Source organism: Chanodichthys erythropterus, chromosome 9, assembly GCF_024489055.1.
Source record: "Chanodichthys erythropterus isolate Z2021 chromosome 9, ASM2448905v1, whole genome shotgun sequence".
NCBI classification, from domain to species: Eukaryota; Metazoa; Chordata; class Actinopteri; order Cypriniformes; family Xenocyprididae; genus Chanodichthys; species Chanodichthys erythropterus.
Window position 1 is genome coordinate 4,353,920 of NC_090229.1, and position 26,751 is coordinate 4,380,670.

General features: G+C 33.9%; 3 protein-coding genes across 4 annotated transcripts; 2 read left to right on the forward strand and 1 right to left on the reverse strand.

Annotated features, from left to right (window-relative positions):
* Positions 1 to 7: 7 nt before the first annotated feature.
* Positions 8 to 3,514, forward strand: mrpl40 (mitochondrial ribosomal protein L40). 2 transcript variants are annotated; one of them, XM_067393460.1, is made up of 4 exons: positions 8 to 152; positions 251 to 325; positions 538 to 693; positions 3,049 to 3,514. In XM_067393460.1, the coding sequence occupies exons 1-4, from the start codon at positions 97 to 99 to the stop codon at positions 3,356 to 3,358; spliced, it is 597 nt and encodes a 198-aa protein (XP_067249561.1). In that variant the 5' UTR covers positions 8 to 96; the 3' UTR covers positions 3,359 to 3,514. The 2 variants fall into 2 exon arrangements, with proteins under 2 accessions (XP_067249561.1, XP_067249560.1); XM_067393459.1 differs by having other exon boundaries at positions 248 to 325; positions 3,049 to 3,512.
* Positions 3,515 to 3,710: 196 nt separating this feature from the next.
* On the reverse strand, positions 3,711 to 6,527 carry c9h22orf39 (chromosome 9 C22orf39 homolog). The gene is made up of 3 exons (XM_067393461.1): positions 6,453 to 6,527; positions 4,839 to 5,006; positions 3,711 to 4,183 (listed from the first exon to the last, which is right to left on the reverse strand). Exons 1-3 carry the CDS (start codon positions 6,477 to 6,479, stop codon positions 4,052 to 4,054), a joined length of 327 nt encoding a protein of 108 aa, XP_067249562.1. The 5' UTR covers positions 6,480 to 6,527; the 3' UTR covers positions 3,711 to 4,051.
* A 197-nt stretch (positions 6,528 to 6,724) lies between these two features.
* gle1 (GLE1 RNA export mediator) lies at positions 6,725 to 25,800 on the forward strand. The gene is made up of 16 exons (XM_067393462.1): positions 6,725 to 6,890; positions 7,480 to 7,722; positions 9,396 to 9,548; positions 9,762 to 9,910; positions 10,009 to 10,069; positions 11,471 to 11,725; positions 13,102 to 13,330; positions 14,733 to 14,845; positions 14,955 to 15,024; positions 16,351 to 16,493; positions 16,571 to 16,761; positions 20,938 to 21,067; positions 21,364 to 21,468; positions 21,724 to 21,806; positions 23,744 to 23,807; positions 25,054 to 25,800. The coding sequence occupies exons 1-16, from the start codon at positions 6,792 to 6,794 to the stop codon at positions 25,120 to 25,122; spliced, it is 2,157 nt and encodes a 718-aa protein (XP_067249563.1). The 5' UTR covers positions 6,725 to 6,791; the 3' UTR covers positions 25,123 to 25,800.
* The last annotated feature ends 951 nt before the right edge of the window (positions 25,801 to 26,751 follow it).

Below are 26,751 nucleotides of genomic sequence, written 5' to 3' on the forward strand. Positions count from 1 at the left end.
TGTTTTTACCATGACCTACAGATCCACATTGGACACCGGAAGGTGTAAAACGGTTTTAATTTCTCATATTTGATGTTTGTAAAGTCGATGTAAATTATGGCGGGGATTGTGTGTCGTACTGTAAGCCGGATTATATCGAGTCAAGCATCATGGTATGTATTTAACTGTAATGTATGTGCGCCTGATGATAATATTAGTATTTCTCTCATAGAGGTCATGATGATGATGATAAATCACTCTTTTACAGCAGCAGCTCTGTAGTTGCAGTCAGACAAAGTCACTGGTTCACATCAATGCTTTCCTTGAAAACATCTGTGCCATTAAGGTCAGTGCAGATACTAATATTAAACACTATTTCCTACTAAATCATCATATTTCTTCTCAAATATACTTGCTGAAGTTTCTTGCATACCATGTGACTGTCATATTTCATGTGTTTACTGTAGAAAATATAGCAGTTTGGCCTGGAAACTATGAATTTGCCATGTTATGGTGTTTAACTGTATGAAACATTGATCTTTCTGTCTGATCCAACAGAGCAGAGCCCAAGAAGAAGAAGAAGGTGGACCCGCGGCGAGAGATGATGATGAAAGAGCGTCTGAAGAAGAAGCTTAAACGGCTGGAGAAAGTTCCTCCAGAACTGATTCCCATTGAAGACTTCATTACATCAGCTAAGAGCTTCGACGAGACCAGGTAAAATACTGGGAATTTAAGGGAATTAATGGGAATTTACGGGAATTTATGAGAATTTATGGGACATTTTGGGAAATGTATATAAATGTATAATATTTATATAAAATGTATCGTATACAAACATAAATATAAACAATTTGTTTGGTCATAACATGAAATTTCTTTTTCGCATTCAATTAATTCTAATTTAGTAAATATGTAAAATAAATATTTTGCAGCAATTGTTATGTGTTATTTATTTCAGTGTCACATGATCCTTCAGAAATCATTCTAATATGCTGATCTGATTCTCTGTTATTATCATTGATGGAAACAATTGTGCTGCTTAATATTTTTTTGGGACCTGTAATACTATTTTCAGGATTCACTGATGAATAAAAAGTTAAAAAGAACAGCATTTATTCAAAATAGAAATCTATTCTAACAATATCACTTTAATATCACTTATCAATTATCAATTTCACACATCCTTGCTGAATAAAAGTATTAATTTCTTTAAAAAAAAAAAGAAGAAAAAAAAGGAAAAAATTACTGACCCCAAAATTTAACGGTAGTGTATAATGTTTCAAAAGATTTCTATTTTAAATAAATGCTGTCCTTTAAATTTTTATTCATCAAAGAATCCTGAAAAAAGTATCACAGGTTATAAAAAATATTAACCAGCACAAGAGTTTCCAACATTGATAATTGCGTATCAAATCATCATATCAGAATGATTTCTGAAGGATCATGTGACACTGAAGACTGGAGTAATGATGCTGATGTATATTAAAATAGAAAACCATTATTTTAAATTGTGGTTATATTTCACAATATTACAGTTTTTTTACTGTAGTGTGCTGTGTGAATGTCAGGGTAAAAATTTAACTAAAATTGCATTAAATATGGTTTTTTTAATCAAAATTATGCTGCAAGATGTTATTTCAACTACATTTAAGAACCCTGTTATAGGCTAACCTGCAATTTTGCCCATTAGTTTCTGAAAGTTTCTGGCTTTGAAAATTCCCGTAATTTTGCAACCCTAGTCAGAGTTCACCTTATGTTCACTATTATTTGATCAAAAATACAATGAAATACTTGTGAAATATTTAATGTCACCCCACTTTTTGCACATAGACGTGAAAATACACTATCCAGACTTAAATAGATGAATGCTTTGTAATACAGACTGAAGGTTGGTCTCTTTTTAAAGAAGACACTCTGTAGATTATTGAAGTGAAAGCACTTAAAAAATGAGAGTGTAAAAAAGTTTTAACAGTTTATTTTATACAAAAAAAATGCCATACAGTCAAAGCTAAAGCCATGACTAAGTTGTCCTCCAAATTTGAAGTTGGTATCACAAAAATTGAAGTTCCTATGAGATTTTGTTTAGGCAATAAAACACAGACAGTTAAGAAGTTAAAATAACTGATTTCTATTTTAATATATTTAAAAATATATATATTACATTTCTAATTTATGAAAATAAAATATGTAATAGGAAAAAAAGACAACAAAACAATGACAGTGAAAGGGTTAAAATAACTGATTTCTATTTTAAAATATATTTCTAATTTATGATAATAAAATATGTGATAGGAAAAAAGGGAATAAAACAATGTGTAAAAGAGGTTAAAATAACTGATTTCTATTTTAGTATATTTAAAAAAAATTATATATATATATATATATATATATATATATATATATATATATATATATATATATATATATATATATATATAATATAAAATTCTTATTTTATTATTGTAAATTATGTGACAGGATCAAAAGGCAATAAAATACTGACAGTGAAAGGGTTAAAATAACTGATTTCTATTTTAATATATTTAAAATTTATTTTATTTCTGTCCTGACAAAACCTGGAAAAAAGTATCATGATTTCCTTAAAATTATTAAGCAGCAAAAACTGTTTTCAACATTGATAATAACCATTATTAATAACTGAGCATCAAATCATCATATTAGAATGATTTCTGAAGGATCATGTGACACTGGAGTAATGATGCTGAAAATTCAGCTTTGATCACTGGATATAAATTACATTTTACTATATATTCACTCAGAAAAATTGCTATTTCAAATAGTAATAATCTTTCACAATATTACTGTTTTTACTGTATTTTTAATAAAATAAATGCAGTCTTGATGAGCAAAAGAGACTTCAAAAACATTTTTAAAAACTTTTGACCAGTAGTGTAGCCACCAAAATGTTAAATTTCTTATATTACTCACTTTTTAATTACTGATTTTTCAAGAAATAATGGGTATAAATAATAGACTAAAGGTTATATACATTCTGGAACTTGTGATTTGAATGAAGCTCAAACTAATCAGATTTCGTTCACACTCCAGGATCCGCGAGGCTCCCAAACTCTCTTTTGAGGAGAGCGAGCGCAGAGCCCATCTGCTGAAGGAGTGGTCCCGATTCAAGCGCACTCAGCATCAGACAGAGATGGACGTCATCCAGGAGGCTCTGGAGGCTCAGAGGCAAGCGCTGGACGAGCTGAAGCTGGAATCAGAAGAGCTTTATAAAGCAGCAGTCAGCCCAGATACAGACGTGTTCCCTTTCCAGCACGAGGGTCCCTGTTACACACCTCCAATTACAAACTATGAGGCTCCAGAGGGCAAATTCAATGACATTACGCGAGTGTACACGCAGTGAGGCTCTGTGTCACCTGAGAAGAGGATAAAAGTGTTGGTTTTTTGCAGAGAAACAGACTGTGAGAATGACTTTACTTCATCAGCTCCATTAAATCATGTTGCAAATGAACATTTGTCAACACACCTGGAACACAAGGACAGAAAAATAAAGTTTTTGCAAGACTTGATGTGTCTTTAAATCATTTGTTTCAATATTCATAGCTTTATTGGGATAATTAGCTTAATGCCAGTGATTTTGATGACTTTCAGGTGGTCAGTGTCACATAATTATCTATTTACATATTCATTTCAGGTCCACAGTGAAACAAACTCTTGTAAAAACATTTAATGTCTTCATTCATAAACACAATTATAGAATTAAATACTTGAACTGCAAAATTATGGCTTTTGGACTGAAAGAGTTCATGATAAAATTGGGATATATTGAGTTTAAATGGAAAATAATCAAAACATGTTGGACAATATCTAATATTTCCGTGCTACATTGACTCTTTCATTTTATTAATTCCATATTTAAGTGTTGCACTAACTCAACCGGGAAAATCAGATCTACAACAGAACAGACATGCGTCGGTCCAGGAGAGGTAGTGTGAGGAGATTCCCAGCCGGAAGTCCATACGACTCAAGTACTTGGTTCTTGCATCACAAACAGTCCCGTATGATCTGCATCGGTGCGCGGCGTGTGTGAATGTGTTTAAGAGTCCTGTGGTTTGTCCTGGTTGAGAGGGAGATGCCAGTCAGCCGGAGGGGTTTTCCGAAGCTCCCAGACCGGAGTGAACTTCCTCTGCTCGGCGACCCGTTTCCTCTCGCTCTCCTGGAGGGACTCCTAATGTTGCGTATGAGATGATGAACACAAAGTAAGAGAGAAGTGGCAGAATAAACAGCAATGTGACCCAAATGCATGATCCTTCAGAAATCATTCTAATATGATGATTTGCTGTTCAGTTATCAATTTTTTGCTTCTTAATATTTTTGTGGAAACCTTGAGACATTTTTATAGTATTCTTTGATGAACAGAAACAGTAGCATTTATTTGAAATAAAAATCTTTTGTAGCATTATTAATGTCTTTACTATCACTTTTGATCAATTTAAAGCAGCATAAAAGCATTAATTAAATCATACCCAAACTTTTGAATGATAGTGTATCACAATTTCCACAACAATATGAAACATTTTCAACATTGATAATAATCAGAAATGTTTCTTGAGCAGCAGATCATCATATTAGAATGATTTCTGAAGGATCATGTGACACTGAAGACTGGAGTAATGATGCTGAAAATTCAGCTTTGATCACAGGATATAAATTATAGTTTACAATATATTCATATAGAAAACAGTTATTTTAAATTGTAATAATATTTCACTATTTTTCCAGTATCAAATAAATACAGACTTGGTGAGCAGAAAAATCCTCTTTCAAGAACATTTAAACAATCGTAATAGCTCCATAAGTGCAAGTCAAACCCATCGCCTCACCTTGGCTTGTGTGCTGTGGTTTTTCTCCCACTCTTTGCAGGTGTAATAGTCTTGTTTCCACTGCTGGCAGTCTGGTGATTTGCCGTAGGTGTAGTATTCATGAAATCTGTTGAATAAACTCTTGCAGTGCTTGAATTCACTCCAGTAGACGTCACAGGAGCGTGGTGGCTGTGGCCAAGAATTAAAACACACTCATAAATATATATATACAGTCCAAAAGTTTGGAACCACTAAGATTTTTAATGTTTTTAAAATAAGTTTTGTCTGCTCACCAAGGCTACATTCATTTAATTAAAAATACAGTAATATTGTGAAATATTATTACAATTTAAAATAACTGTGTGCTACTTAAATATATTTGACAAAGTAATTTATTCCTGTGATCAAAGCTGAATTTTCAGCATCATTACTCCAGTCTTCAGTGTCACATGATCCATCAGAAATCATTCTAATATGATGATTTGCTGCTCAATAAACATTTAATGTGTACAATTGTACAAAATATTTGTGTACAATATTTTTTTTCAGGATTATTTGATGAATAGAAAGTTCAAAAGAACAGTGTTTATCTGAAATCTAATCTTCTGTAAGATTATAAATGTCTTTACTGCCACTTTTGATTGATTTAATGCATCCTTGCTGAATAAAAGTATTAATTTCTTTAATTTCTTTTCAAAAAAATCAAAATCAAAATTCTTACTGACCCCAAACTTTTGAACGGTAGTGTATAATGCTACAGAAGCTTTGGATTTCAGATAAATGCTGTTCTTTTGAACTTTCTATTCATCAAGGAATCCTGAAAAAAAAAGTACACAACTGTTTTCAACATTGAAAATAATCATAAATGTTTATTGAGCAGCAAATCATCATATTAGAATGATTTCTGAAGGATCATGTGACACTGAAGACTGGAGTAACGATGCTGAAAATTCAGCTTAGCATCACAGGAATAAATTACTTTGTCAAATATATTTAAATAGTACACAGTTATTTTAAATTGTAATAATATTTCACAATATTACTGTTTTTTACTGTATTTTTAATTAAATAAATGTAGCCTTGGTGAGCAGACGAAACTTCTTTTAAAAACATTACAAATATTAGTGGTTCCAAACTTTTGGACTGTACTGTATATATATATATATATATATATATATATATATATATAATATATATATATATATATATATATATATATATATATATATATATATATATATATATATGGGCCAAACAAAAGTCATATGGCAGAATAACAAAAGTACTGTAGTTGCACCATGCTAAAATTATGGCATTAAATATTAATTTGGTAATAATAATAAAGGTACTGAGTGATTACACTTACAAAATGAGCTATTTAGTGGTACTGCCACAGCAAAAGCATTTATTATTTATACAGAATAACATGGTAATTTACACCAAAAGCCATTGTATTTTTGTTGTTAGTGACAAACCTGCACCAATGACTTTACTAGGGTAGGGTTAAGTAGTGCACTTCATTATGCTATACACGTGTGATATTATAGAACATATACCATATTTATAAAGCAAACGCACTCAACATTAATCAACATTTCTATAGAAAATATAGACAAATATTGATGTTAGACTGACCCTCCACAGTGAGTGTGACCCTGCCATACTGCGCGCTCTTCTTCTCTGGTGACTTTTATCGGCGTTTTAGTTCTCCACTGCCATCTACTGACGATGTGAAATAAACTGATATTGGCTTTAAAATTAAATAAACATTTTATCCTGGTTATGCGTAAATATGTCTGTAATTATATGTTTGTACTTAAGGTGTAGTGTATGTTTAATTTTTGAATAGTTTATTTAATTTGTCATCCAGACTTTTATTTTGTAGTCGTCCGGCGGAAGCTGCGGTGACACCGGCGGTTTGTTTAGGCTAAATCGGTGAATTAGTGAATTATTGAGGGGTAAAACTCTCCTAAAATGCCTTCTGAAAATATGCGATGGGAAACTTTGGAGGCCTTGAAAAACTCTCCGAAGGGAAAGCTCAATTACAGCACAGACTGGGTGGAAAAAGGAGAGGTAAAACATGCTAACGAATTCATAATGTGTTATTTAGCTCATATTTTAGCATACTAACAAAAACCAACCATAATGCTTACTATTTTTGTATGCTAGTCTGTGAAATACCTTTTAAATATTATAATATAAATATATTAATCAGAATACCATGGTATTATTATATGATACTATCACTTTACCATGGTACGTCGTTGTAAAGGATCTAAATTTACTCTGTTGGAGCCGAAAATACATTATTTCATAATAATAATAATAAACTTAATTTATCCAGCTCTTTTCATATTATCATATTTCATATTATCATATTTCATACATCATATTTAAAAAAAAAAATGCTTTTACTTATTTCCACCATGGAATAACAAATAAAAAAGGTAATTGCGACACTTTATCTTACAATTCTGAAGAGATCACTTTCTAATTTCTAGAATTGTGAGATAAAATTAACTTCTTTTTATATCTTTAGCTTCCAACTAAAGAGAAAAGATTAATAATAAAAGCTTAAGTTGTTTAAAATATTCTCCAATCAATCATTAAAGTCTGTTTTGTCCTGTAATCTTATTTCTTTTCCCATCTTGTTGTTTTTCAGGATCTTCTGGCAGGTTGTATTGAAGTGTCCAGTCTGTCTCCTCTGTCAGGACAGATCCTAAAGAGACTGAGTCCTCGGCCGCTTCTCAGGACCTGCTCTCTGACCTCATGCGTTCGTGATACGAGTCCTGGGCTTTCTGAGGATGCTGCCGCCTGCGGTTCGCTTCCCATCAGCCCCAGACAGATTTCATCCCCCAGCTCTCCACCTCCGGTCTCCATCCACGCGGAGGAGGATGAGGAGAAGGTGACGTCCTCGCTTTCTTCTTCTAATGCATTTACATTCATTTATCAGGCTTACATAAGTGATTTCTCTTAAAGAGATGGTAATGTGCAAAAGTGTTAGAACCGGCGTCCAAATTTCAGTGAAAACTAAATGCAACTAAAACTAGTAGTTTTTTTAGGAATTGCAACATAAATTGTATTAATTAGTGACAGATTTGGTAATCGACCACACTTTTATCTGCCGGTGTGATTAGATTATGTCTATTGTTTAACCATTAGAAGTTTATCTAGGATTCCTAAAGGTTTTGTTTTTTTCTCCAGAACTCCATGTGCCAATATTTCTCAAATAAACTCACCAATATGAAAATATATGGAACAGAATCCATATATTTTTGTGACTGCTTCAAGCTCTGTCACTGCTTTACAAGGAAAAACAGCTAAATTAATTTGCTGTAGAGCTGTTTAATCCAGTTAATCCACTGCATCCAGAATAAAAGTTTCTGTTTATATAATATATATGTGTGTGTACTAGGGCTGCACAATGATTAATCGTGATTAATTGTATAATCGCAAAATAAAAGTCTGTGTTTACGTAATATATGTGTGTGTTCTGTGTATATTAATTATGTATATATAAATACACACACATACATATATATATTTAAGAAAAAAAATTATATTTATATATAAAATATTTATATTTAATATAATATATATGTATATTTATTTATACATGTATATATTTCTTAAATTTGTACATGTATGTGCAATGCATGTATTTATAAATACATAATTATTATACACAGAACACACACATATATTACGTAAACACAGACTTTTATTTTGCACATGATTAATCGCTGTGCAGCCCTAGTGTGTACTATGTATATTTATATGTATTTATTTTCTATTTATAAACACATACATGTATATATTTAAAATCAATTATACATATATAATTTAAATTAATATAAATGTATACATGTAAATGTTTCTTATATGTATATAAAGACAAAGTACACACACATACAGCATTATGTAAACACAAACCTTTATTTTGGATGCGAATAATTGTTAAAAAGTTTGTTGTCACAGGGAAAAAAATGCATTTTGTTGCAAATAGTAACTAAAATTAATAAACATGCAACAAACATGCGTGATATTTATTTCATTGGGGAAAAAAGCTGACATTATGCAATGAGTTTTTTGTCTTTGTTATACTCATTTACAGGTTCATAATTTAGTTTATGGGGTCTACTATAATGTTTACATCATTTAATGTTCAAATAATAGTTAATAAATGTTAGATCTTATTGTGAATGATTCATCCATGCATATGTTAACTTTTTTTTATTTTTTTTATCAAAATGTCATAACGGGATCTTCCAAGGAAAACAAACACACTTCTCTCTGCTGATGTATGCAGAATTTCTCCTATCATTTAGTCTGTTTAAACCCCGCCCACTCAAGCTCACTCTCATCTGCCTCTGTTTTAGAGTGCCACGCCCACATCTGAACATCCAATCAACAACTGATGCATAGAACCAAGACCCCGCCCTCTATTTTTTCTTTTTGATAATCCAATCCTCATGCATATCTTTTGTTCTGTTTCATACTTGACTTAGAGAGTATTTTGTACAGTTGCTGGTCATTTTTGAGATTGTAGGACTGATTGTTCCTTATTTTTCATGTTAGAAAGTGGAGCGAATAAAGGGGGCTCCTGTTGTGTGTCTCAGTCCGGACGCGAGCGTCAGCTCAACTCCAGCGATCTCCGTCCTGTCACCCAGAGCCACACAGATGGCCGGCTGCATCCGCATGTGTGAGCAGAAACACAAGGCCAAAGCAAAGGTACAATACACACTTGGGCTGCGTTAATGGTTTCTGAAGGATCATGTGACACTGAAGACTGGAGTAATGATGCTGAAAATTCAGCTTTGATCACAGAAATAAATTACACTATACTATATATTCACATAGAAAATGATAAAATGTATTCCCATAATCTTGCAGTAATTAAGGAGCCACTGATGGAGGTGTGTGTGTGTGTGTTTTCTCTCACAGACGGAGCTGAGCCTCAGACAGGAGCAGCAGGAGCGGCTGGTGGCCACAGTTACCAACCAGGAGTCTGAGCAACTCAAACGCTTCGAGGAGTTAATGGAGCTCAAACAGAGAAAGGAGTACCAGAGTATGAGGGACATGATGGAGAAAGAGTACGTGACCCCTGATCTGATGTTTGTTAGAGTGAATGCGTTTGAATCATGTACAGAATTAGTTGAAATAGATTGTAATTGTGTTTTGTGTTTTGAAGGACGCAGGAGAGTCTCGGCCGGCAGGAGAAGCTGCGAGAGGAACACAGACACCGAACGAAAGTGAGATTATTAGGATTTAATTAGGGCTTAAAATTCAAGATATGCATTAGTTTTTGTCTCATATTTATATCATGATATAGTAAAGCAATATCACACTAGTCCGGAATAGCATGAGTGCAAATGTGACACTGATTTTATACAACAGTTCAATAAATAAGAAGTTAATATTGTGTTATATTTTAACTGCTTTTGCTCAATTTTGCCAGCGAAAATGTTACCTTGAAAGCCAGAGCAGTTGTTGTGAGTCTCTAAACAACATTTATTGTCACTGCAAAATTTGTTTCTGAATTGATCCGTGTTTTGAGTGAATCAGTTGCGTTAATCAAGGATTCAATGACCTATTCATAAAGAGAGTCATTTACTTAATTCTGGACTGAATCAGCTGTTTGAACGAATAAAACGATTAAATGACTCACTCATTTGGACATTTACCGCCACCTACTGGCAATTTTAATTTCTTATTTAGAGTATAATTTAATTTCCATATTAATAAAAAACCTATTACAGGTATAGTTCACCCAAAAATCAAAATACACAAACTTTTAGTCCATTGAGGGCTAAAAGTTTATTTATGTGTAGTAAATTCTGTTGAATCAAATAAAAAATGTTTTCATAAAGCTACTTTTTATAATGTCTATGTGATGCTTTTGTCATTTAACGCAATTATGACTTTAAATGATCTTTTGGGGGTTATCGCCACATCATGAAATTAATTAGATAAAACATTTTATCGCTTGACAGCCCTAGATTTGATATTACAGAAATCTTCAAGATTCAGTTCAAGTTTAGCTCTATCATCAGCATCTGTGACATAAAGTCAATTACCACAGAAAATAATTCAGACTTCATTTTTCAAATAAACAAAAAGTATGATTAAAACAGTTTAAACCTGTCTAAAATCAGAAATGTGTAAAATTAGTAGTTTTGATATGAGTTATAGCAACATATGTTTTTCCATTACTTTAACAAGATTATTTAATTCCTTTTAACTTTATAAATATTCAACTTTCAACAAGATTTAAAAAGAAAATGAGTTGAAATAACTCATGCAACCAGTTTGATTATACGTAAACATTTAATACAGCAACTTAAGTTGAATTAGGTGGATATTTTTTACAGTGCACAACATGTTGATATTAAATATACTGAATTTATAAACAGCAGCTATAATGTATAGTGTATAATCTACATATCATAGCTTTCCCAGAAGCATCAATCCCTTATGTTTAACTGTACGTCGATTTGATTTAGACTGTAAAATTTTACATCCATTAGGTTTGGCTGCAGGTTTCACTGTAAAAAAATCTTGGTTTATATGGTAAATAAAGAGTAGTAAGTAAATAGCAACACCTGGAATATTACACCCATGTCGGTCTAAAAACCTTGTATTTTGTGTTACAGATCCTGAATCTGCGGCTGCGTGAGATGGAGCAGCAGCGCCTGCGGGAGGCGGAGCTTGAGCGCCAGCGGCAGGTGGAGGGCAGAGAGCGGCACAGAGCTATTAATGCAATACAGGAGGAAGTGCTACAGCTCAACCAGCTCTTACAGCCACGCCCATCCACACATACAGACCCCGCCCTTGACCACGCCCCCTACATCACCCGCGGCAACCAGCTCTGCTCGCAGGTGTCAGAGGTGGTGCCGGCCTCCGCAGACGTGAGTCGACATATACCTCTCTCTCTCTCTCTCTCTCTCTCTCTCTCTCTCTCTCTATATATATATATATATATATATATATATATATATATATATATATATATATATATATATATATATATACAGTTGCAAGAAAAAGTATGTGAACCACTTGCAGAATCTGTGAAAATGTGAATGATTTTAATAAAATAAGAGAGATCATACAAAATGCATGTTATTTTTTATTTATAAAAGATATAAAAGATGTTTGCATTTAGTTCACAAGACAAAAAAAATAGCTGAATTTATTAAAATAACTCCATTCATAAGTATGTGAACCATCGATTCTCAATACTGTGTGTGGTTACCTGATGATCCACGACTGTTTGTGTGTTTTGTGATGGTTGTTCATGAGTCTCTTGTTTGTCCTGAGCAGTTAAACTGAACTCTGTTCTTCAGAAAAATCCTCCAGATCCTGCAGATTCTTCAGTTTTCCAGCATCTTCTGCATATTTGAACCCTTTCCAGCAGTGACTGAATGATTTTGAGATCTGTCTTTTCACACTGAGGACAACTGAGGGACTCAAACTCAACTATTAAAAAAGGTTCAAACATTCACTGAAGCTTCAGAAGGAAACACGATGAGTTAAGAGTCGGGGTGTGAAAACTTTTGAATTGAAATATGAAGGTAAATTATACTTAATTTTTCTTCCGGGAAACATGCAAGTATCTTCTGTTGGTTCCGAAGGGCAGTACTAAATGAAAAACAAAGATAATTTAATAAAATAAGAAAAATTGTGACATCTTCATCCTGTTTAAAAGTTTTCACACCCCGACTCTTAATGCATCGTGTTTCCTTCTGGAGCATCAGTGAACGTTTGAACCTTTTTTAATAGTTTGAGTCTCTCAGTTGTCCTCAGTGTGAAAAGACAGATCTCAAAATCATTCAGTCACTGCTGGAAAGGGTTCAAATATGCAGAAGATGCTGGAAAACTGAAGAATCTGCAGGACCTGGAGGATTTTTCTGAAGAACAGAGCTCAGTTTAACTGCTCAGGACAAACAAGAGACTCATGAACAACCATCACAAAACACAAAACAGTCGTGGATCATCAGGTAACCACACACAGTGTTGAGAATCAGTGGTTCACAAACTTTTGAATGGGGTTATTTTAATAAATTCAGCTATTGTTTTGTCTTGTGAATTATATGTAAACATCTTTTATGTAAAATATCTTACTCAGAACAGAACTAAATAAAAATCTTATTTTATTAAAATCATTCACATTTTCACAGATTCTGCAAGTGGTTCACATACTTTTTCTTGCAACTGTATTTCAAGTCGCTTTGGATAAAAGTGTCTGCCAAGTGCATAAATGTAACATGTAAACTGTTCTCAGGGTCAGTTTCCCAGCGTGGAGGATTTGACTGTGGCGGAGCGAGCGCTACAGGAAATGAGGTCTTTGGTCAGAGGCCTGCAGAACGAGGTGGCACAGGCTGCTGAGAGGAAGAAGAGGGAACAGGAGGAAGAGGAGGAGGAGAAGAAGAGGCAGGCTGAGCTGAAAGCCCAGCAAGAGGAGCAAAAGAAAAATGTAGTGCTGTCCGCTAAAGAGAAAACCAAAAAAGAAGGTGAGGGAGCGAGTGAACATTTATGAAAGTTCATTCTCATGTCATTCCAAACCTGTATGAATTTCTTTCTTCTGTGGAGCGCATTAGATGTTTTGGTAAAACTTTGCAATAAGGTCTCAAAGTAAATTATTTAAAGGTGCAATATGTAATATTTTTGCAGTAAAATATCCAAAAACCACTAGGCCAGTGTTATATGTTTTGTTCACTTGAGTACTTACAATATCCCAAATGTTTCCAACTATTTGTAAATCGTTAGAAAATTGCAATTTTAACCAAGGCTGCGGGACGTGTGAGGAGTCGCCTGTCAGTTGCGTCATGCCCGCGTTACCCTCGGTTTCCGCTTTTATTTTGTAGAAACCATGGAAACACCAAAGACGCTTTAATATTTACATGTTTTAATAGACAAGGGAACAACTGTTTTGAAATATTTATAGACAGAAAACTAATTGTTATATAGCTCAACACGTTTAGTCTCACTGTTTAAATCTAATTTTCTTGATGTTTTGCGAGTAACATGCTTTACCATGTCTCAGAGAAAAACACTATTTTGTGAAGTAGCTAACATAGCATAATCAGATGCAGCTTTATTTTTAGTAACAGTAATACAGCATTTTCTCCATCATACAATACATTTTAAAATGAATTGCATGCCATATATCAACACAATCATCCAGCATTTAATATGATATTGTAAAATGGATCTATCTTACTGCAGTGTGTAACAGTGTCTCACAGCAGCCGCCGAGTGAACGCACAGAGTAACGTTATAACATCATTTTCAACACACTCAAATGTATCTGATATGATAAACAGAGCTGCGTTTCCTCATACTCATGACCGGAAAAGCAGAAGCGGCGCCGGCGACTGTGTCATAATAAAAGTCCTGCTGCTCGTGAGGCGTGTGTTGATCAATCGCTCCAGCTCCTCGTTCAGCTCCACAACACTCGCTCCTGCTCTGCTTCACACTACAGTAACGTTAATAATCACATCCATGAACATGATTTCTTCCCGAGTCCTATCCTGATTATTTTGCACCGGCTGTGAGGTGTAGACCACATGTCCCAAGATTCCGCGCTCAAACTTGCCGTCATCAAGCTACGCCTTTGTTTTGAATAGACCTCTAGCGGACAGAAATCTTACATAATGCACCTTTAAGTAACATGAACTAAAAGATGTTGTAAAGAATATCCTTTTGAATGCAGTGGCCGCAGGTTTGACGTCATGATGTTTGGATATGTAACACTGTAGAAGAAATTATGCTTTTGACGTCCATAAGCATGTGATTGGAGAGCCGCAGTGGATTATTATTTAGATTTGGTGACTTCAGAAGACTTGAAATATAGTGCACAAAGTGTAACGTTATCATGACATGAATTTGACTTGCTTTTCATCTCCTCTGCAGGTTTGCAGACAAGAGCAGATGAAAGCACTTTAAAATGGTACAACACACTGCAGGATTCGGCCAATCAGTGCGCTCAGGCTTTTGAAGACCTCGGCAAAGCCAAAGACACGCAGGTCAGACGCCCGTCAGCTCTGAGGAGATTTTACTGGATATTGTATGCTGTTGTACTGAATATTGAATAACTATCTTCCCCTTCTGTTTATATATTATGAACGTGTGCAGACGAAGAAATTAAAAATGGAGCTCCAAAAGGCTGCAGCCACACCTGTAAGCCAGATCGCAAACAGCTCAGGTGAGAAACACACTGATCACTTAATCAAACTGATTTAATAATCAACACTCTGACTTGTATACAAACATTTTAAGGCACTTTTATATTTTGAATGATGTTATGTTTCTGTTTGATGGCAGGTGCAATTCAAATAATGTTTAGTGAAGTTTTGTTCATACATCAACTGAAAACATTACATAATAAGATCGATATTGAGATTTAACTCTAAAAGTTTCCAGCCACCGTCAGCATTTTTGATCATTTTCACAATTTCATGTCCCCCATAATATTTTGTTGTATGAATGTCTGAACATGCAATTTATCGAAAGAAAGAACAGGTTTATTCTAGCTTCATGTATTATTTCTTTTAATCAGCACTTGAATGTAGGTAAATTTCATTAAAAAAAATGAAAATCGCTTTTTTGTTTCTGCTCCTGTTTGATCCAGAGCTTTGGTACCCTTTTAGAAGATGTATAATAGCGCCACCTACTGTATAACAGTGAAAACATGGAAATCAGAAAAATCTGTCAATGTCAGGGAAAGAATTAAAGTATTAGTGCTCTTCAGAATTAAAGGACACCAGAATAAAAATATTCATCAATCTGAAACTGATATTACAGAATTATTTTAGATGAATATATTTTCACTTTGTCACTGACTAGATATATTTAAAACAATGTATGCCACTTTTTACTGGTAACATAAGGCATTTGTCCTTATCAGGAACCACAAATATTCCCCCATTGCATTATTGTACATTATATTCAACATTATATATAGTAAACTAATGTAATACTGACACTAAAAACTTTGTAAACTTGAACTTTTTCTTCAGTCAAGAAAGAGATGCATTGTTTCAGGTTCATTGAAAGGATTAGTTCACTTCATAATTAAAATTTCCTGATAATTTACTCACCTCCATGTCATCCAAGATGTTCACGTCTGTCTTTCTTCAGTCAAAAAGAAATGAAGGTTTTTGAGGAAAACATTCCAGGATTTCTCTCCATATAGTGGACTTCACTGGGGTTCAACGGGTTGAAGGTCCAAATGTCAGTTTCAGTGCAGCTTCAAAGAGCTCTACATGATCCCAGACGAGGAATAAGAGTCTAATCTAGAGAAACCATCGCTCATTTTCTAAAAAAAAATATAATAATTTATATACATTTTAACCACAAATGCTCGTCCTGCACTGCTCTGCGATGCACCAGGCATTACGTAATCACTAATGTTAATCACTAATTAAACATCACTGTCTCACTCAATGATTTTTGGCCCCCCGAAACCATTTTTGCTGTTTCCTCTGACAATTTTACATGTTACTTTTCTTTAAACATGGTTTTCATGTAGGTTCCCCGCTGAAGGAGGCCTTTGAGAAGATCGATAAGCTGTTGTCAGGACGTCCAGTGACGTCCGCTGGAAAGACCGTGACGACGTCGCAGCATCCGCAGGGTCTGGAGTTTGTCCTTTATAGACTGGCAGAAAAGTTTGTGGTGAGGCAGATTTTCATGTGAACAAACAAGGAGATATTTGAAGGCAAATAAAGTTGATTGTAATAATGCATTCACAGAAACAAGGAGAAGAGGAGGTGGCGTCTAATCATGCGGCAGCGTTCCCCATCGCCGCTGTGGCGTCAGGCATATGGGAACTGCATCCTAAAATTGGAGACCTTATACTCGCCCACCTACACAAGAAGTGCCCGTATGCTGTGCCACACTACCCACAAATGGAAAGTGGCATGTCTGTGGAGGATTACCAGAAGTAAGAATAATGCTTGATCACTTGGATCTACTAAACGAGAGAAACTTGTGGCGTTTTACGATACAATTAAAGGGTTAGTTCACTCAAAAAAAGGAAATTCCTCACCCTCATGTCGTTCCACACCCGTAAGACCTTCATTCATCTTCAGAACACAAATTAAGATATTTTTGATAAAATCTGAGAGAAGAATAAGAAACAAAACAAAAATAATGACTTTATTCAACATTTTTTTGTAGCAGACTGACAGGGAAGAGAAAAAATGGTTGAATAAAGTCATTATTAAGACATTTGTAATTGTAAGGATTTTTATTATTTTTGTTCTCCCCTAAAACGAATCGTGCAGACCAAACCCTAAGTGCTAGAGACTTGAAACTTGGCGAAATGTTAGTCCTCAATTTGGGGAGAACCTCACAAGACATGACCCCAATTGGCCAATAGGGGGCACTACAGCAACCAAAAGTAACGTATCTCCTAGACCGTTTGTCCTAGAATCAAGTGTCTTCTATCATTGGAATCCTTGGCTCAAGACGGACAACACGTATTTACCCTTTGAGTCGCTATAACAGGGTCATTTAGAAAATGGGTGTGGCTAAATATACCCAAAAGCCTATAAAGCCTAAACGAAAACTCAGAACTTCACAAAAATTGGTGAGCACATGCAGCATATGACTCTGAAGAAGCACACCAATTTTTGTGTAGATCGCACCATAGGTGGCGCTATAACTGTTAAAAATCTTTAAAAAACATTTTTAATGGTTTTAGCTTAAAATGTATTTAACTGTGGGTGTGGTTGACTTATTTTCATGGGAGTCACATCTTTAGACTGCTGAAACCTTGCCAAGTAAAACGATACCAGACTTGCCAGGTTGGGATTTGGTGCTTAAAAAACTATTGTGAATATCTTTGAAACCGTTAATCCGATTGAGACGAAACCAGCTTAGGAAACATGGAACCTAAGTTGATTCACTTAAAGTATGTCAAAATTTTGATAGGAAGAGGCAAAAAATCCAATCAAAAACATTCTTGGGTCATTTTTTTGTTCCCTCATATATACAAATATCTGTAACTTCAACACGAAATTAGATATTTTCACCAAAATTAAGACGCAAATGTATGGGCACACTCTGAGGACACACAAAAAAGTGGTGGAGATCAGGCAATAGGAGGCGCTATAACTGTCAAAAAAACTTTTTTTTCCTTACTGGATTGCTTGAATTGGCTGTAATGATCTTTTCCATCTATGATCTAAGTGTTTACATGCTTGCTGAATAAAATATAATACCTTTTTATGAGCTTAAAGCCCTTAAAATGCTTGAACCCTGGTAAATGCTGCTTGCAGCTTTAATTTTTGTTGTTTTTGCGCACAAAAAGTATTCTCGTCGCTTTATAACATTAAGGTTGAACCACTGCAGTCACGTCGACTGTTTTAATGAAATGTCAAATGTGGTAATTTCGTTGCTTTCTATGGGAGATAAAAAAAAAAAAACTCTCAGATTTCATCAAAAATATCTCAATTTGTGTTATGAAGATGAACGAAGGTCTTACGGGTGTGGAACGACATGAGGGTGAGTAATTAATGACACAATTTTCATTTTTGGGTGAACTAACCCTTTAATGTGTTCTTGAATTCTGTCTGCACTGGTGTTAAGTTGTTTATCCATGCATCATGTACCCCCTTTTTTTAACCCACCTATATTACATAATCACCAATTGGACCAATAATTGGCCAAATGGTAATTCAAAGGTGTTTATCAGCCTTTTCTGGAAAGTTCTCTTTGGTGAGCTGTTTCAGACTCCCGGAACGGACTTCGTTTTGGCATAGCAACAGTTTGGCCCTGTTTCCACCAGGGTATTAAGATGCGTTTTGGTCGATCAGATCACATGTGGACGACTCTAAAAGTGTAAATGGGGCTTATCCACTTTTGAAAACTTCCAAAGGTAGTCAAAAATGCATTGCTTTCGTAGTGTAAACGCTCATGTGGTCGAATGTGTTCAAACAGCCATAAAAGACCGTCTACTGACCTAATGCGTAACATTATGGGAAGTGCGCTAGCCAGACGGGACTTAAACTTTGTCTGATCAGAAAAAGGCCATACATTTACCCTCCCCTTGAAGAAATCAGGACTGAAGTGGTTGAACGTAGACAAAAGAGGCACCAGGTGTAAACGGGTATGTCTCCCTCGTACACTTGTGATCCGATTGACCAAAAAGCATCTTAATACCAGGTGTAAATGGGGCCTTACAATCTTCTTTTATCCCTTTCTTGACCATGTGACTAAAAACCAAATGTGAGACATTCAAACTACCCAATCATCAGATTACAGCTTCCCCCAGCGTTCTAAAGGTGTGACAATTAGCAGCCTCTGATGTACACACATCTTCATCACCATCAGCACCTCTGTGCTTTTGGGAATCACAAATGGCCCTTTTGGTAAGAAAGAGGGGGTTGGAAGAGGAAAACAGATGTCTTTGTTGATTTTCAACCCTGTAATATAAAGTTTCCATCTATTTGGATTACACTATTTTAACATAAACAAACAAATAATCTTAATATGATGCAGATTTTTCAGTAATACTACATACATGAAACGATTAAGATTTCTGCACTCAGAAAAAAAATCATGCATTTGATTTTATTTAAATAATCATATTTTCAAAATACGTTTATTCAAATAGCGCAGAATCAGCATAAATCAGTTCATTGTGTAAAAATTGTTTAATTTATTCTATTAAAAAGTATTAACATGGTTAAAATATGGCTAGATGTTGAAGAAGCAATATTCAATAGTTAAACTAAGATTGAAACCATTTGGAATTATTAACCCTTATAGGGTCTTTAGGGTCTTTTTTGACTCCAAATGACATTTGCTCAAATAAAAAAAAAAAATGTTCTCTTTGTCCAAATGGCATGAAACTTTGTACGGTGGTCAACACTTTTTAGATCTATAAATAAATAAAGAAAATAGGAATGATATCTTGTTTTTATATTAGTGTAAAAAAGGTCTCCAGAGACCTAAGGCAACAAAATGTAATTTTGTAACAAAATAATTGTTGTTGTTTTTTTTTTTTAAAGAAATGTAATTTTACTATAAAGGACCCACATTTCTAACTTTCATTCATGGGGTTAACATGGATAATTTGACATGGTTTAGTGTAAGAATTTTGCCCATCTTTTGGAAAATGATGTTTTAAAATTAAAAAATGATCACTTTATCCAGTAGATGGCAGCAGAGCTCCACTATGTGCTGTTTGAATGACTGAAAGACATCTTTTCACAAGTATTTTCAGCTGGATTCATATCTAAATATTATGAAATCACTATTATGACAATAAAAATTACTTTGTGTTGAAATTTAGCATCTTTTTGTACTGAAAAAAATATTTTTTTCAATAATGTTGATTTTAAAGTGAATTTGTCCATTTTCTTATAATAACAATATTGAAAAACTGATTTTTTTTTTTTTAGTACAAAAAAAAATGCTAAACTTTGACAAAAAGTAACTCTTATTGTCATAATATTTAGATATGAATCCAGCTGAAAAAACTTGTGAAAAGATGTCTTTCAGTCAGTCAAATAGCAAATAGTGGAGCTCTGCTGCCATCTACTGGATAAAGTGATCATTTTTTACTTTTAAAACATCATTTTCCAAAAGATGGGCAAAAATCTAGATGGACACTAAACCATGTCAAACTATCCATGTTATCCCCATGAATTAAAGTTAGAAATGTGGGTCTTTTATAAAGTGAATTTTACATAAAAAGCTGTTTTTGTAGAAAAATAAATATTTTATTTATTTATATAAATTTAAAAGATATGTTAAATCCTTGAAAAACTGCACAAATGTGGAGTAAAAACATTAATAATCAGAGTAAAATTACATTTGTTTTAAACGATTATTTTGTTACAAAATCAAATTTTGTTGCCTGGGGTCTCTGGAGACACCAAAGACCCCAAACAAAGAACACACAAGGGTTAATGATAAATATAAACCTGGTTAATGTGCATTTAAAACACATTATTTACTAGCACTATTACAGAAATCTGACCTGTGAGACTGACAAATATGCATTACATTAAGTTTAACAGTGTGTTTATGTAAAAATGTATTTAAATCTTAAATCTAGGCCTAAATATTTTTGATGTGTAAAGCATTATGAATGTACCTTGCCCATCAGGATTCTGGGATACCGTGTGGAAGACTCCAAAGTGGAAGGGCAGGACAGCTTCCTGAAGAGAATGTCAGGAATGATTCGTCTCTATGCGGCAATAATCCAGATGAGATGGCCTTATACCGGCAAACAAGGGGTTCGTGATGGTCCTTGACATGCTTTAACCCTTTAAAGCCAATCAGTTTTAGTTTTTTGTTTTTAAATATACCTTTAGACAAAATATTTTTAAATATGTGTTTTTTGTTGAGTATCATTTTTGATACATCCGTTGTGAAATTACACTAAAAAAATCTAAACTATTAATCAGACAACAGAAGGCATGTCGTTGATTGTGTCTTAGAAATTTGCATATGCTATATAGGGTTAACATAGCGATTCATGAAACTGAATATCTAATATAAGCATACCTCTTCATCTTCTCTGGTCCGACAGCCTCATCCTCATGGGTTGAATCACGGCTGGCGCTGGCTGGCCCAAATTCTCAACATGGAGCCGATCGCTGACACCACAGCAACTATTCTCTTCGACTTCCTGGAGGTAAATTCATCTTCCTTTTGCAAACACTTTGTTTTAAGGTGGCGAAGTTACACGTTACTACATGTGTTTACTATAGTAATTACAGTAGATTATGCATAATTACAAGTAACTAACCCTAAATCAAACCCTAACCATAACTCTATAGTAAGTACATGTAGTTAATTAATATTACTTAGTACTAACATCACCTTAAAATAAAGTGATTGTTTTTGTGATTGTTCACACTCAATATTTTTGCTATCTGTGACTCTTCAGGTCTGTGGAAATGCCCTAATGAAACAATATCGCGGCCAGTTCTGGAAACTGATGTTGCTTATCAATGAAGAATTCTTCCCAAGGTATTTATACCTGTCTTGGTGAAGACATTTCCATATTATACTTTAACTGTGATGTTTTATTGCCTTCTAAATGCATAAAACACCCTTATTCTTTATATATCATTCATCCAGAAATGAACCTAAAGAAACAGGCCTCCAAATCTTCTTTTAGTGAACAGTAGCCAGCGGTGGTGTAGTCTACGTGATACGCAGTTATACGCCGTATACACACTAGGAATGTTCAAGGATTTCCGTATACCCACTTAAAAATCGAGAGGATACGTAACCATCCAATAAATCACAATACGAATTGTGGTTTGTTGTTTTTGACATGAAACAAAGTTTCATATTTCAAATTCTGCCCATTTTACACTGAAAAAAAACAAAACAAATACCGCTGTATCGCCTCATCAGTTCAAGAGAAGCGGCAGCATGAAGCGCACATGAACTGATTCTCTCCTCCGTTTTCATACTAGTTACAGCGCAAAATAAACATGAACGAACTTCTAAAAGGTATGTTAAAAGATACAGAACAACTTAATAAAATCCATATCATGTCTTGTGTATTAGCGTAATCAGGTGAAAACTGCGGAAAGACGCTTGTAAACAATGTCACGTAATGTCAGATTTAGGCTAACGTTACCTCAGAAGAGATTTCAATATTCAGTGAATAAACTCGTGACCAAAAAATTAACTCTAGAGAGGAGCATTTAGCTAAATATATGCCCCATATTACATATTAATTATATTTTTTAATGTCCTTTATTGATGTCCTATATAATGAATGTTTGAATAAATCCGTCAAGTTGACAGCCACCATTTAAATGTTTATATTTCAAAAAATAAATTTAAATTTTTTTTTTTTAAAGTAGGCCTATTATAACTTTAATATTACAAAAATGTCCTTTTGTAGTTTAAGTTTGTATACAAATCAGTTAATTTTACCTTCAATATGAATGTAGTACCAACTATATATTTTACAGCATTAGTTGAGAGATTTATTTTTTTTTTCTTGTGAAAATTTGCCATGAACTGTACCTGATATACAGTATATCCAAAATAACTGACACTAAATCGGCTGGAATATGGCTGGATTAAAATGAACCCAAAATATGTAACCCAGAATTTTGTAAAAATAGTTGCAACTTGAACTCTTAATTGTGCATTGAAACTTGCCAGCTGATAATGCTCCAGGGACCATATTCATAACATCTAAGGCTATCTTAACTGGCTGAGTTAGATGGTGATTGACATTAAACAGTAGAAAATCAGTCAAACGAAGCTCGGGCACACCGGATAACACGTCAGCAGCGTCACTGCGGAGTTGTGAACGCGGATTGACAACAGACCCGGAAGAGAAGACAATGCTAAATAAAGTCGTAGTTTTTGTTATTTTTGGACCTAAATGTATTTTCGATGCTTCAAGAAATTCTAACTAATCCACTGATGTCACATGGACTACTTTGATGATGTTTTTATTACCTTTCTGGACATGGACAGTATACCGTACGAGCGATGGGAATTTCACAGTATACTCACTACAAAAAACTGGACTACACCACTGGTAGCCAGCGGTTCTTAGAATGTGTAACACTCTCATGTGAAGTGTAAATGCTAGGGGTGTGACGAGATCGTGCCACGAGATCTCGTGAGATTAAAATGTGACATTGTCGAGGTGAAAAAAGTCAGCTCACAATTCTGACTTTATAACTTTTATAACCTGCAGTTCTGACTTTTTCCTCAGAAATGTGATACAAACTGGGAAAAAGTCAGAATTGCGAGATTTATTTTTTTATATATATAAAAGCATCGGATAAATGTATGCAGTAATGAATCATGTTTAATATCAGAATTGTAAACAGAAATGTGTCTCAGTGATTAAATCACCAAAAATAAATAGTAATACCAGGTGTAAACTGCTCTCTTACTGATTAAACTAAACCTTTTTACTCCCTCAGAATTGAAGCGGTCACCAGCACTGGTCAGATGGGCTCCGTCACCAGACTCAAACAGTTTCTAGAGGTGAGCGTCAGCTGATTCTTTAATAGAGTCATTCCACGAAACCCGTACGATTTCGACTTTAATACATTTTGGTAAAAAATCAAAAAATGTTTCGAGTTTTCTGAACACCACACAACATTAATGACATATTTAACTTCCATATTTTCCCATCTCGGGCATCAAATCCCTATTATTGTAGGTCAATATTTTAAGTTATGGACACTATGGGAGCTCTCTGAATATTATTATAAAATGTATTTGTGATTAAAATCAACATTTTCATATTAATCAGACGTCCCTCACACTAATTCAGTAATTGCAAATATAAAAGTTACATAAAATCTCACACACTTTTGCTACTAAAGCCTGAAATGGGCACTTTTTGTGTCACAAACCTCATCGTTTTTCAGAATTTGAACTAAAATCAGTATTCTTATGATTGCTCTGAACATTTCAGACAGAGTTCAACTAACTTTAAATTACTTTTTCATAAACTTAACAAGAAAATAATAATAAAAATGTAGGTGTGACGGGGTTGCGATTTTTTTTTTGCCCAAATTAGCCACTGCTCTAAATCTAGTGAATAAATAGAGACCACATGACATGCATGATATTAAGAAATCATGAATAATGTTGAAATAACAAGGATAGTTTTCACAAGTAATAGTTTTCTATCTTTAATTGATGTAACAGGGTTGAGTCGTTCAGCCTGACAAACACAATTTCACAACATAATTTAGTTGTAATTATTAAAGAAGGTGGTAACTTGCATGTGTCTGCTCACAGTAATGTTGTTCAGGAGACTTCTTTGATGTCACTTCCTATTGATGATAAGTATCAGTTCATTATGGTTTGTGTAACGGGGTTGAGGGGTTACTGAGGTACGGAGCTTAATGATGTGATTTTAATGAATAATCATGAATTTACAGCAAAAAAGCACAGATGGATATTTATGGGAATGGCAAAATTAATTTCTTATTTTATTATTCATATCCGAAGTACACTATCATAGAAGGCCTTTAGGGACGTGACAAAATAGGTGGTGTCAGCTGAAAAAACAAAATAATTTCTAATATGACAATAAAATGCATGTCATGTTTTTAAACATTATTAAAGGAGACATTTCAATTAATACAAAAAGCTTTTAAAAATATATTTTGGTGACCCAATAGATGAAATACACTGAAAAAAGGTCAGATGGACTCCGTTTCGTGGAATAACTGATGCACACTGAATACTCACTGCTTCTGTTCTTTCTCTTTCCTAGACGTCTTTAAGAACCAAGCAGATTTCCGCTCCTAAAAACGAGCTGGGCTCTGCCTTCTTCAGGTCCTGAGTCATGGAAATGTGTCAATATTCTAACCCAAAGTATACTAACTCTAAGACTGAAATGAAGTATAAGCCGTGGACGAATGTGTTCATGTGAGAGTTGAGGATTCATTTAATAGAGCATCATGCCATCTTAAGTTCAAGTTTGTTTCTTTTATCTGAGCATGTAATATGATCTCATATTTCTGAATTTGTTTTAATCCATGTGGGTGTCTTCCATCCATTCAATGTCAATCTCATGAAAACAATCCCCCGACCTAAGTTTATTTTTTAGTGTTTTAGACAAATGATTGTTAACTGTAATGAACTTCCCTAAAAGCATAAGCCTTATTTTTGGACTGTGATGATGGAGTGTAATCTAGGATGAAATGTACTGTATATTGATGCGGATATTTATGGTTTTATATGGCGTAAGGATTAAACAAGTACACCAAGTGTATTATGATATTTTTCATGTGTGTTTTCAAATCTAATGGATCAGAAAGTGGCTTTCTTTTGTATTTACTGTAGTAGAGAAAGTGCTGCTGTACTCGTTTCTGTTCTGCATAAACTTTTGAGCTCTGTGACCTTAAAAAGCCCATATTGTTGTTTAAGAAGCATTTCTATAAAAGGTTTCAGCATACTTTCTGAAATGTGCTCCTAAGATCATGAACTTTATTCATTATTATAACAAATATTATTTACAGAATGGCAGGAAAATGAACCGAATGGAAATGTTAGTTGTTTTTAGTCACACAAAACAATTAATACCACAAAACATAACAGAATTCATCAGATTAATTTATAATAGAAGACCGGGAATAAAAAAGGTAATTTTTTTTATCGCACAATTCTTCTTTTTTTTTTCAAAATTGCGAGTTTGTATCTCACTATTTTTTTTATTTTGGTAAGATACAAAACTCGCACTTGCAAGTTTTAAAGTCAGAATTGCAAAATTTCTGAGGAAAAAAGTCAGATTTGTGAGGTAAAAGTCGCAATTATTTTTTATTCCCTGGCAGAAATACGCTTTCATAGCTCAATTACTTAACAATATGACAACAAAAAAGGAAGAAAAAAACCATTATACACACACACACACACATGTATATATATATATATATATAGAGAGAGAGAGAGAGAGAGAGAGAGATTGATTGATTTGAATGCGTTTTTGGTTGCTTTGTTTTGGTTGTACTTATATTGTTTAAGTTTTCGTTTTATGTGTGTGTGTGTGTATGTGTAAATATATTATTAAAAAGGAAGAAAAAAAATTACATTAAAATAAAATTTAAAACTACAGATTGATTGATTTCAATCAATCAATCTGTATATATATATATATATATATATATATATATATATATATAATGTATATGTATATTTGTGTGTGTGTGTGTGTGTGTATGGTTTTTTTTTTCTTCCTTTTTGTTGTCATATTGTTAAGTAATTGAGCTATGAAAGAGTATTTCTGCCAGGGAATAAAAAATAAAGGTAATTGCGACTTTTACCTCACAAATCTGACTTTTTTCCTCGGAAAATTCGCAATTCTGACTTTAAAACTTGCAAGTGCGAGTTTTGTATCTTACCAAAATAAAAAATAAAAAAATTGAGATATAAACTCGAAATTTTGAAAAAAAAAAAAAAGTCAGAATTGTGC

Excerpts from the sequence above, each read along its gene's own strand:
- mrpl40 (XM_067393459.1), top strand. The coding sequence starts at position 97 with ATGGCGGGGATTGTGTGTCGTACTGTAAGCCGGATTATATCGAGTCAA. Across the intron at positions 326-537 it reads AAAACATCTGTGCCATTAAG|AGCAGAGCCCAAGAAGAAGA; the intron begins GTCAGTGCAGAT and ends CTGATCCAACAG. Across the intron at positions 694-3,048 it reads AAGAGCTTCGACGAGACCAG|GATCCGCGAGGCTCCCAAAC; the intron begins GTAAAATACTGG and ends TTCACACTCCAG.
- gle1 (XM_067393462.1), top strand. The coding sequence starts at position 6,792 with ATGCCTTCTGAAAATATGCGATGGGAAACTTTGGAGGCCTTGAAAAAC. Across the intron at positions 10,070-11,470 it reads AACACAGACACCGAACGAAA|ATCCTGAATCTGCGGCTGCG; the intron begins GTGAGATTATTA and ends TTTGTGTTACAG. Across the intron at positions 21,068-21,363 it reads CTTATACCGGCAAACAAGGG|CCTCATCCTCATGGGTTGAA; the intron begins GTTCGTGATGGT and ends CTGGTCCGACAG.
- c9h22orf39 (XM_067393461.1), bottom strand. The coding sequence starts at position 6,479 with ATGGCAGGGTCACACTCACTGTGGAGG. Across the intron at positions 5,007-6,452 it reads GGTCACACTCACTGTGGAGG|CCACCACGCTCCTGTGACGT; the intron begins GTCAGTCTAACA and ends TCTTGGCCACAG. Across the intron at positions 4,184-4,838 it reads ACCACAGCACACAAGCCAAG|GAGTCCCTCCAGGAGAGCGA; the intron begins GTGAGGCGATGG and ends ACGCAACATTAG.